At 39.9% G+C, this 12,579-nt stretch overlaps 1 protein-coding gene and 1 long non-coding RNA gene across 6 annotated transcripts in view; one reads left to right on the top strand and one right to left on the bottom strand.

The window, feature by feature from the left end:
- The window catches only part of LOC143247685 (uncharacterized), a 274,645-nt gene that overhangs the window by 217,467 nt on the left and 44,599 nt on the right, over positions 1-12,579 (bottom strand). The window lies entirely within an intron of this gene.
- LOC143247684 (uncharacterized) overlaps positions 1-12,579 on the top strand; it is a 179,849-nt gene that overhangs the window by 132,117 nt on the left and 35,153 nt on the right. For both annotated transcript variants that reach the window (XM_076496077.1, XM_076496076.1), the window contains exon 4: positions 10,620-10,678. In XM_076496077.1, coding sequence (XP_076352192.1) covers positions 10,620-10,678 — 59 coding nt within the window. The remainder of the gene's footprint in view (positions 1-10,619; positions 10,679-12,579) is intronic.

Below are 12,579 nucleotides of genomic sequence, written 5' to 3'. Positions count from 1 at the left end.
CCACCTAGCCATGCCGGGCCAGATGTCAAGTTGTTGAGCATGTTCTCTGCGAAGATCACGGTATATGTAATTACCTAGCGTATTTTCCTTTGTATTACAAACATCGCTTTAGCTTTAAATTTAAAGAAAGCACCAATACGAGCACCACGTGTCCCTGATTAGGGTTTACAGACATCTGAAGATGCAACAAAAAGTGACACGATGAAGTGAGCTTACTGTTCCTCTGATGGATCATTGGTTGGATGAAGGGTGGAAAACGTTAAGTCCGGTTTGGCGGATCCACTCCAGGAAGAACGCGCGTAGTGCATCTGAAGATGCAACAAAAAGTGACACGAAGAAGTGAGCTTACTGTTCCTCTGATGGATCGTTGGTTGGATGAAGGGTGGAAAATGTTAAGTCCGGTTTGGCTGATCCACTCCAGGAAGAACGCGCGTAGTGAAGGAATAAAAAGTCCTTGGACATTCGCCCAACGTTAAGCACTCCCTTCTCTCAGTGATACCTGATATATTACTGACATTGAATACATACCTCAGGACAACCTATTGTTAAAGACTACAAGCTGGCATTGTCACTGTTGTTAGTGGGCTAAGAGTCGCCAGATTTCGTTGGCAAGTTGTGGCCCCAAATCATCCACCGCCACGCTAGATGGATTAATCTTGAGCCTCGAAACCAACAGAATATCACCATACGGACTGCTGGACGTTTACATTTATTGTGTTTTTATTCCGTGGTCGATTTGGGTTTGATAGAAGCAAACAAAAACTTAGGATATACAACGATTGAGTTATCGTAAAATATTTGTGTGTGTGTAACTCTAATTTCATATTAGTGTGTCATTTTAGCTGCGAAGAATATGACGGTTAGGTTAGTTCTCTCTGTTTTACTACTAGTAGTCATGAATTTCTTGTATTATAATAATATCCAGACAATGCCATACCGCCTGCATTGGTGACATTGTGTTATTATCCGGATAATGCCATATCTACAGCATTGATAACATTATATTATTATCCGGATAATGCTATATCGCCAACATTGATAACATTATGTTATTATCCGGATAATGCTATATCGCCGGCATTGATAACATTATGTCATTATCCGGATAATGCTAAATCGCCAGCATTGATAACATTATGTTATTATCCGGATAATGCTATATCGCCAGCATTGATAACATTATATTATTATCCGGATAATGCCACATTGATGTAATTCTCTGGGAAACGGCTGACGTCTTTTACGGTAATGTTGTGGTATTGAATGGATTTGGTACTTGTGACAGAAGGTATGAAGGCACTGAATTCTGGAACATTCGAGCTACTTTATATTATGTATACCTAAAGTTTGTAGTCAACAGAATTCAGGGTTTGACTGACGTCAGAAGTAGGCCCACTCCCTGTTAAAATACCACTACTTCATCTTGACTGTCTATCTTGGTATGTTTGATAATTGGTTTGGTTTGTTTTGAATTTCGCACAAAGCTACACGTCCCTAGCCGTCCCTAATTTAGCAGTGTAAGAGTAGAGGGAAGGCAGCTAGTCATAACCACCCACCGCCAACTCTTTTACCAACGAATAGCGGGATTGACCGTAACTTTATAACGCCTCCACAGCTGAAAGGGCGAGCATGTTTGGTGCGACGGGGATATATTGGGTAATATAAGAATACACATGCACGTGCATATCAGTATGTATACATTCATTTCATCAAGGTACGTGAATGTCAGATGCCTGTGTTATCATTGTATGGGCTGTTTCAGCCGTTATTTTTTAAATAATATTTTTACGAGTTCAGTGGCATTCTTGTCATGCTACGAATGAAGATAGGATGAATACAAGTATCCAAACGTGTTGTTTTCATATAGCTAACAATAAGCTTTAACTGATAGAATATTTTCTTTCGGCAGAGGTCTACTTTTATCTATTTAAAAAAAAAAAAAACTTTGATCACAGAATATTGATCGCTCTTTGTACTGGTGGTTCCGCCCCATGTGAATTTCATGTAATATTGTATTTCGTTATACAGAACCTGTAGTGAGCGGCTCCTCCCAAAGGGAGCACGCGTAACTGTGACCATGCACGTGAAACTTCCAATTTAAAAACAAAACAAAAACTTTCGAAAACTACATTACAAATATTACTAATAATCTGTCCAACAACAACAAATGGCATGAGAAAAGTATATGTATAGTTTAGTGTATTCGCAGAAAAAGACAAAACACATTTCAGTAGGGACGACGCCATGGAAAGGTTTCCTTAACCCTGAATTACGATAACAGATCAAGAGATTGTAGACCCTGGTGTTAGACGTTTAAAGGCAATGAAACTAACGTGTATGAACATGTTTGTTCTTTTTATTGTATAAACGTAATCTGTCTCACGCTTAACTTGTAAATTACACCCTACAACAATGGATTCAAATCATAAAAAAAATGCGTCTGTAATACAAAGTTAAAAAATAACCCTTGAAGATGAAATTCAGTTCGTCTATTAGGGCGGGTGGTTTTTGTTGTTGTTTTTCACCATTTTCTCCTATTGTACTTCTTACCACATTATTGTTCAAAATAACATCGATATTCTAATTGAAAATTTTCTTTAATTATGTTACATATGTCGGTTTGTTTGTTTGTTTGTTTCTTTGTTTTGGAATTTCGCACAAAGCTACTCGAGGGCTATCTGTGCTAGCCGTCCCTAATTTAGCAGTGAAAGACTAGAGGGAAGGCAGCTAGTCATCACCACCCACCGCCAACTCTTGGGCTACTCTTTTACCAACGAATAGTGGGATTGACCGTCACATTATAACGCCCCCACGGCTGAAAGGGCGAGCATGTTTGGCGCGACCGGGATGCGAACCCGCGGCCCTCAGATTACGAGTTGCACGCCTTAACACGCTTGGCCATGCCGGGCCAAAAAAATAAAAGTGTGCCTGCCAGGGATCGAACCAACATGTGTCGGAAGAGTTTATACTGGCAGAAATGTCTTGATGTCCTGACAAATTGACGTCAAACCATGCCATGCGTCACCTGCTGTCGATTTCTGATAATTCTTAAAATAATCGAAAATTATACTAATTTCGTATAATAAAAGAAAGTATACGGGGATCTTCCTATTCATACGTATAATATGAGGGAAATGTTCACTAATTTTACAATTAACTTAACGTCGTATATAAGCACGAACATTGAGCCTGTTCGTGATTTTTTCTACACTGTGGCCAAAAAGTAACTTTTGCACATTTCATATTTTGAACATTTTAGTTGAGCCCGGTGGTTAGGGTGTTTTGATTAGAGTACCCGTTCCATCAAACATGCTTGCTTTATCAGCCGTGGGGGCGTTACAGCATCACGGTCAATCCCACTATTCGTTGGCAATAGAGTAATTGGCGGTGGATTGGTGATGGCTAGCTTCCGTTTCCTCTAATCTTTCAATGCTAAATTAGGGACGTCTAGCGTAGATAGCCTTTGTGTAGCTTTGCGCGAAATTCAAAGCAAACCAAACAAACAATGAATCACCACCCACCACCAGCTCTTGGGATATTCGTTTTTAGCCACGAATGGTGAGATTGATCGTAACGTTGTAACACCTCCACAGCCAAAAGAAGGAGCATGTTTGATGTGATGAGGATTCAAACCCGCGCACTTCAGATGAAGAGTCGAGTGCCTTAATCACCTGGCTCATTAAACAACAGTTTCTTTGATGATAATTCTCTACGGAGTATCCTTTAAAAAAGAAAACGAAATGACCATTTACAAGTAACAACGTTTAGTGATGCTGAGAGCAAGTATAGAAATAAAGTAGCATTTCTGAGAAGTCAATAAGCTGGACCAACAACAAAAAGTGGTGCTGTTGTTGTTGTCAGAAGTCTGAAAAAATATACATTAAATTAAAAACAGTTATGTGAGAAAGCTACAGCTGTCTCGTGATTTCGAATTACTCCATGAACACGTGCATCAGACAATTTGTTTTATTTCTTTTACTTTGGATAGAAAATACTTTCCTTGCATAACCCTAAGAGGTTCTAAAGTTTCTGTATAATTAGACGACAGTGGAAAAAAAAAAGTTGATTATCTTGGCATTTATGTATTTTAATAGCATGGGTTCGAATTCCCGTCGCACTGAACGTGCTCGCCCTTTCAGCCGTGGAGGCGTTATAATATTCGGTCAATATCAATATTCGTTGGTAAAAGAGTAGCTCAAGAGTTGGCGGTGGGTAGTGACGACTAGCTGCCTTCCCTCTAGTCTTACACTGCTAAATTAGGGACGGCTAGCGCAGATAACCCCCTGTATATTTTGTGCGATATTCAAAACAAATGAAATTTTTGTTGAAATGGAGTACACGTTGGAACCCGGCGCGGCCTGGTGGTGGGGGATCTCGACTCGCAATTTTCGGAGTTGCAAGTTCTAAACCTGTCATTAAACATGTTCGCTCTTTAAGCCTACGGGGACGTCAGAATATATCGGCTAATCTCACTGTTCGTTGTTAGAAGAATAGCATAAAAGTTGGCGGGTAGATAGTGTTGACAAGCTGATTTTCCTCAATTGTTCCATTTCAAAATTAGGGACGGCTAGCGTAGATAGCCATCAAGTAGCTTTACACGGAATTTAGCAAAACAAACAAAAACAAGTACATGGCGAAGCATTAGTACTTCTAGATGCCCCGCCCCCCTTCAGTGACAACACCAGCAAACACCACTTCTAGACTCCTTTAGGGCTGGTCAGGCAGGTTAATTAAATATGTGATAACATGCTGAGACTGGGTCCATTAAAGTTCGTGTTCCCGAAAAACTAGCTTAAAAGCTTGAAATTTATAGAACAGTAATTTGTTGTATGTGCGACAAAATCGCTTAATATGTGGCTCAGTGGCGACTTGCCAACTCGTCTAACTTCTGGTTTATTTCCAATAATCTAGATTCTCCGTCACAGTAACGACTTTCCATTTTGAGACTTGATTGTTGTCGTAGTACGTAAAATATTTAGAGACAAGTTTCGATTAAGTATTGCACTTCCAAAGACAGGTATATTTTTTATATAGTTCTCCAGTACACCGTTTCACGACTTTCAAGTAAACCTAATGCACTTTCGTCAGTCTTCGAGTAACATAAACCGTCATATTGAATCGTGGGCGTTTAATTATCAGTTTCTTTTTTTTTCGCTGACTAAATCGGTCGTCGTTTTAGTCGTTCCTAACACGTCTGTGCAAAATCGAATACAGTACGGTTATTAGTTCAACGGTTCATTTTTGAATGTTTTATTGTTACGTGACAGATTTCGATCCATATACATTATTTCCCGCAACGTCACAGTGATACCTTAACAAAAATTCGAGAAGTGGCGCGTATTTGGTTCAGTTTGCAATGTTTCTTGTTTTCTGTATCAGTCAAACATGAACGCACACACAGAATTTCATTTGTTATCTTTATACGTACATAATATAATATAGGATGTGAATCTACTGCCGTGAGTAGATCGTGTTTTCAAACAGCAGTTACATTACAAAAATAAAATAAATAATAAAATAAGCGACTAAGTGTACAGCCTTTTGACTGCCTCGATCGTAGCACGTGAAATCGTCACGAATACCGTGTTCTGTTTTAAATTGATCCGTCACGTGGACCGTAATCGGAGTGACTCACGTGTCACGCAAGGTAGAGAATATGCTGGTCACGTATCTTTTTTTTTTTTTTTTTGTCGGTTCTCTAAAGTTACTAAATACATTATTGTAAATAGGTGGCGTTTAAATCCGCTGTATAAAACAATTGTGACGCAAATAATATAAATCAAAAACATTACAAAGAGACGCAGAAATCGAAATTAATTTTCCCTCCTTGTTTGTTATTATTGAAACTCATCACGGGTAAAGTTTGTGGCCCGAACGCTTTGGGGATATTCCATCCATCAGACAAGATCCAAACACTGAGGTCAAACATTGACTGACCACGCGTGACCTTCAACTTCGACTGACTTTCGCTGTTTGCAGCCAGTCGTGGGAAGGCAGTTTACCCTTGATATTTGATAATGTAAAAATTCCTTTTATTTAATAAATATTAAAGGGTCTTATGTCAGATATAAAGTATCTATCTGAATTTCTCATCGTCCTGTCTTTCTCTTAAAACTTTCTTCAAATAATAAGTCCAGCTACCTGAAGCACACTGAACAAAGTAGTTACGTTATTCTAGATGACGAGAAACCCACTTGAAATAATCTCGACAACAGTCAGTTGCAAACTCTCTTTATTGTTTGTTTTTTCAATTTCGCGCTAAGCTACACGAGGGCTATCTGCGCTAGCCGTCCCTAATTTAGCAGTGTAAGACTAGAGGGAAGGCAGCTAGTCATCACCACCCATCACCAACTCTTGGGCTACTCTTTTATCAACGAATGGTGGGATTGACCGTAACATTATAACGCCCCCACGGCTGAAAGGACGAACATGTTTGGTGCGACCGGGATTCGAACACACGACCCTCGTATTACGAGTCGAACGCCTTAACACGCTTGGCCATGCCGCGCCCTTTTCTACCAAAACAAACATGAAACTTTAACAACAGACGTATATATCTGTAATTATAACAACGGTTTGGTTTGTTTTGAATTTCGTGCAAAGTTACACGAGGGCTATCTGCGCTAGCCGTCCCTAATTTAGCAGTGTAAGACTAAATGGAAGGCAGTTAGTCATCACCACCCACCACCAACTCTTGGGCTACTCTTTTATCAACTAATGGTGGAATTGACCGTAACATTATAACGTCCCCACGGCTGAAAGGACGAACATGTTTGGTGCGACCGGATTCGAACCCACGACCCTCGTATTACGAGTCGAACGTCTTTAACACGCTTGGCCATGCCGCGCCCTTTCTACCAAAACAAACATGAAACTTTAACAACAGACGTATATATCTGTAATTATAACAACGGTTTGGTTTGTTTTGAATTTCGTGCAAAGTTACACGAGGGCTATCTGCGCTAGCCGTCCCTAATTTAGCAGTGTAAGACTAAATGGAAGGCAGTTAGTCATCACCACCCACCACCAACTCTTGGGCTACTCTTTATCAACGAATGGTGGATTGACCGTAACATTATAACGCCCCACGGCTGAAAGGACGAGCATGTTTGGTGCGACCGGGATTCGAACCCACGACCCTTGTATTACGAGTCGAACGCCTTAACACCCTTGGCCATGCCGCACCCTTTTCTACTAATACAAACATGAAACTTTAACAACAGTTTGGTTTGTTTTGAATTTCGTGCAAAGTTACACGAGGGCTATCTGCGCTAGCCGTCCATAATTTAGCAGTGTAAGACTAAAGGGAAGGCAGTTAGTCATCACCACCCACCACCAACTCTTGGGCTACTCTTTTATCAACGAATGGTGGGATTGACCGTAACATTATAACGACCCCACGGCTGAAAGGACGAACATGTTTGGTGCGACCGGGATTCGAACCCACGACCCTCGTATTACGAGTCGAACGCCTTAACACGCTTGGCCATGCCGCGCCCTTTTCTACCAAAACAAACATGAAACTTTAACAACAGACGTATATATCTGTAATTATAACAACGGTTTGGTTTGTTTTGAATTTCGTGCAAAGTTACACGAGGGCTATCTGCGCTAGCCGTCCCTAATTTAGCAGTGTAAGACTAAATGGAAGGCAGTTAGTCATCACCACCCACCACCAACTCTTGGGCTACTCTTTTATCAACGAATGGTGGGATTGACCGTAACATTATAACGCCCCCACGGCTGAAAGGACGAGCATGTTTGGTGCGACCGGGATTCGAACCCACGACCCTTGTATTACGAGTCGAACGCCTTAACACCCTTGGCCATGCCGCGCCCTTTTCTACTAATACAAACATGAAACTTTAACAACAGTTTGGTTTGTTTTGAATTTCGTGCAAAGTTACACGAGGGCTATCTGCGCTAGCCGTCCATAATTTAGCAGTGTAAGACTAAAGGGAAGGCAGTTAGTCATCACCACCCACCACCAACTCTTGGGCTACTCTTTTATCAACGAATGGTGGGATTGACCGTCACATTATAACGCCCCTACGGCTGAAAGGGCGAGCATGTTTTGATTCGAACCCACGACCCTTGTATTACGAGTCGAACGCCTTAACACGCCTGGTCATGCCGGGCCCTCTCTTTCTTAACCTGAAGATGACCTCGGAAGGTCGAAACGTTGTTTTCTGCTTTTCAGTAAAAGTATTAATACCCATACCAGCCGTTCGGAGATACAAAGTCCTTATGTAAAGTTAGTTACTGATAGTTCAAGGATGACCTTAAGTGACAAACGATCTCTATATTTCGATTACGGAAATTATTATATATATATATATATTAGTTTGTTATAACTTAAAAAACAAGCAGAAACGAAAAACGCTGCACTAATTGAAAACATCCCAGAGTACAAAAACAATCAAATAATAATAAGGTAATGGGGCTTTTATTAGTATTACAATGACAATGAGATAGATAAACAATTTGTAATTATTTCAATGGTCTTTAACACAGTCGTAACTAAATATTTACCAATGTAATACTGTGTAACAGTTAAGTCTGTGTAATACTGACCTTGACATTGACATAGATAAATGTTATTTATCATTATTACAACGATCTTCAATACAACCATAGCTGAGAATTTACCCGTGTAACACTACTCTCTGACATAATTGTTTTTGCCAGTGTCGTAGAAACCTTTGACATAGAGATATCTGTCTCCGATAACAGTGAATGATACATTAAAGTAATTTTGATAAACTGCTAGCCTGATTCGGGGCAGAATCAGCCTAGGGCTCCTCGCCATAGAGTTTTTAAAAGTGTAAAACCCAATGGTTGACCCATAAAAAAAAAAAAAACACACCCGTCCGCTTTACAGTTTCCATTGTCTAAATGCTAAGAGGGTTCCCTCACTTTGGATCTGGTCCCACAGCGGTTGAGAACAGTTCCACCTGAAGGTATTGAAGATGTCATTAATTTAGTTATTGACCTTATAATTGGCATTTAATTTTCCGATCCATTTAGTGGTCATCAAGGTGCCCCAAAATTCTTGTGAAAATCACAAACACCAAAATAAGCACAAAAGTATTCCATGTTAAGAAGTGGAAAATTCGGCTTTATAGACGTAGACAGGAGTATTCTACTCAACTCACAGATGGCACACGCTGTTTAAAATATCACTGTCGTGCCTTCTGCAGGAGGCCACAAAACATTTCCTTATTCCACCCTCACCCCCACCCAAACGATAAGATCCTAGAACCACTCCTGCAAGTGAGGGTGAACTTAACGATGCACAGATTGGTGGCCGGCTCTCATAATGTAACAAAAAGGCTTAAATACCCACGATGATCACAAACAACCAGCCCATTGTGAAGATTTGAGATGAGCAACAAACAAATTACTTCTTCAAGGGATATGATTTTTCTTTAAGACGATTGAAGAGCGATTTATGTTTGAACTTTTGCTGTTTCAGAAGAAACAAGATGTTTGTGACAGAGATAAACAGTGGTGATAAGCATCTGTCTCAATCAGTAAGAGTAAACTTTCTTCCTGTGCTTGTTTTCAGAAAGTAGATGGCGACACCGTCGAGTGTCTGTGACAGAAACAAACCCTGACATAAAGGTTTTCAACAGCCTAAATCCCTGAGTTTGTTTGTAACGTAATATAATGGGCGCGTTACATGACCTTTGTTATCATCGGCATTAAACTTTTGTGTTTGTTGAATCAATTGCACTGTTGTGTTTTTTTCGAATATTCGAGCAAACTTACATGGGGGATATCTCCCCTAACTGGCAGTGGGAAGGCAGCAAGTAAACAATACCGACCGACAACTCTTTGGCTACTTTTAGAGAAATAGTGGGATTTGATGGTCACTTCTATAAGTCCTGGTATGGCCAGATGGTTAAGGCGCTCAACTCGTAATCCGAGGGTCGCGGGTTCGAATTCCCGCCACACCAAACATGCTTGCCTTTTCAGCTGCAGCGGCGTTATAATGTGACGGACAATCCCACTATTTGTGGATAAAAAGTAGCCCAATAGTTGGCGGTGGGTGGTGATGATTAGTTGTCCTCCCTCTAGCTTTACACTGCTAAATTAGGAACAACTAGCGTAGATAGCCCCCGTGTAGCTTTGTGCAAAATTCTGAAAAGAAACAAACAACACTCTTATAATTCACCTAACGCCCTATAGTGCGGAGCATGATTTTTTTTCCTCTTTTTCGCTGCAACGAACTCGAACCATGGACCTTCGGATACACATGAAGGCATGCTAGCCTCTGTGCCACCTCCGGCCCCATCCATAGCTGGAGGAACACGTTAATGATTTAATGGATTAATCAGCCAATATCACGTTTCGTTGTGCTGTTCAGAGTATTTGATTTTCATATTTTAGGCTTACGCATGAGAAAATTGAATATGAAGACAACGTATCGGAATTTTTAGGAGATAATTTTTAAAACTTAATGTGATCATATAAGCTTTCCTTTTCTCGTCATTTAAAAAGCTACATCCTAATGGATGACAGTATCAACTTACACTTCCAAACAAATATCTCTATAATAGCAACATATGCTTGTGTTGCAGCGATCTATTACCAAATATCTTTTTTTTTTTTTGCAGGCCATCCAAGGGGCACGAGCTTCCAAGGAAACAGAAATAGTTGATGAAGGTCCGTCTAGGTAAGTTAATTGTATCGATTTGATTATTTTCTATCAACACAGTTTGGAGAAGAAACGGTCTTCTCTCGTTTCTTTGTTTCTGTTACATAAAGATGGTTGAGCCATGAGTAAAATAATAAAAACTTGAGTTTAGGGAATCTAGTGTATTTTATTACATTGTTCACGTGGAGAATTTTTCTTGCTCCCATGTAATCCGTGAGTCGCGAGTTCGAATCCCTGTCACACCAAACATGCTCGCCCTTTCAGCCGCGGGAACGTTATAATGTGGCGGTTAGTCCCACTATTCGTTGATAAAAGAGTAGTCCAAGAGTTGGCAGTGGGTGGTGATGACTAGCTGCCTTCCCTCTAGTATTACACTGCTAAATTTGGGACGGCTAGCGCAGATAGCCCTCGTGTGGTTTTGCGCGAAATTCAAAAACAAACAAAACCCATAGTCCAGTCCAGCCGTCGAGTTCTGGTGTTAAGCGAAATTTCTCCTGACAGATAATAAATGCTCATACAATGAGATGGTTTGACTCTAAATAAAAACTGTTTGGTGCTAGGCCTTTTTTTAACTAGCAGATAATATAATACTTTATTTATTGTGTTTCTTTCTGCAAAAAAAAAATTAAAATAAAGTGTTTTAAATTATATTTCGCAAAAAATAAAAACGACAAAGGTCAAGATAAATTGTCTTGTTGTCCGAAAGGTTAAGCATCTGGAAAAGATCGTATCTAGGCCTACAAATAATTGTCTTGTTGTCCTAAATGTTAGGTATCTAGAAAGGCTGGTATCTACGTCTGCAAACAATTGTTTTCCTAAATGCTAAGTATCTGGAAAGGATCGTATCTAGGCTTACAAACAATTGTCTTGTTGTCCTAAAGGCTAAGTATTTGAAAAGAATCATATCTAGGCCTACAAACAATTATCTTGCTGTCCTATGGCCTTGATACCTGGAAAGGATCGTATCTAGGCCTACATATAATTGTCTTGTTGTTCTAAATGCTAAGTATCTGTAAAGAATAGTATCTAGGCCTACAAACAATTATCTTGTTGACCTAAAGGCTAAGTATTTGAAAAGGATCGTATCTAGGCTCACATATAATTGTCTTGCTATCCTATAGCCTTGATATCAGGAAAGGATCATACATAGGCCTACAAATAACTGACTTGTTGTCCTAAATATCAAATATCTGTAAAGAATAGTATCTACACCTACAAATAATTTTTTGTTGACTTGAAGTCTAATTATCTGGAAAGGATCGTATCTATGCTTACAAAGCTTGTACTTCCATCCGTCTTCCTTCTTCCAACACTGAGTTTTTAGTAAGATGAAAAGCGTAGTAAGCAACATAATTTATAATGCATAACTCATTATCTCGTAACGATCGCTTCCCAACCGTGTGTAGTAAGTGTGTCGTATTATAAATATAAAAGATCACATGGGACGGTATGGTTTCAATGCTTTCCAGAAAATTCGATTAACTAGAAAATTGCGCTACTGCATAATATAGAATTAAAGAATAAATAAATAAAAAAATTGTTATGACATTTTGGGTCGTTTTGAATTTCGCGCAAAGCTACTCGAGGGCTATCTGCGCTAGCCGTCCCTCTACTTTAGCAGTGTAAGCCTAGAGGGAAGGCAGCTAGTCATCACCACCCACCGCCAACTCTTGGGCTACTCTTTTACAAACGAATAGTGGGGTTGACTGTCACATTATAACGCTTCCACGGCTGAGAGGGCGAGCATGTTTGGTGTGACGGGAATTCGAACCCGCGATCTTTAGAATACGAGTCGAGCGCCTTAACCCACCTGTCTGTGCCAGGGCTTGTTATGACAGATTATTTAGCAGAGACCAAAGTTTTGTGAGGCCTTATTCTATTCGAATTCACATATGCATTTGTCTAAATATTCTTGGGGC

The sequence above is a fragment of the Tachypleus tridentatus genome, chromosome 3, assembly GCF_004210375.1.
Source record: "Tachypleus tridentatus isolate NWPU-2018 chromosome 3, ASM421037v1, whole genome shotgun sequence".
Lineage (NCBI taxonomy): Eukaryota > Metazoa > Arthropoda > Merostomata > Xiphosura > Limulidae > Tachypleus > Tachypleus tridentatus.
This window is presented reverse-complemented; position numbering and strand designations above follow the sequence as displayed.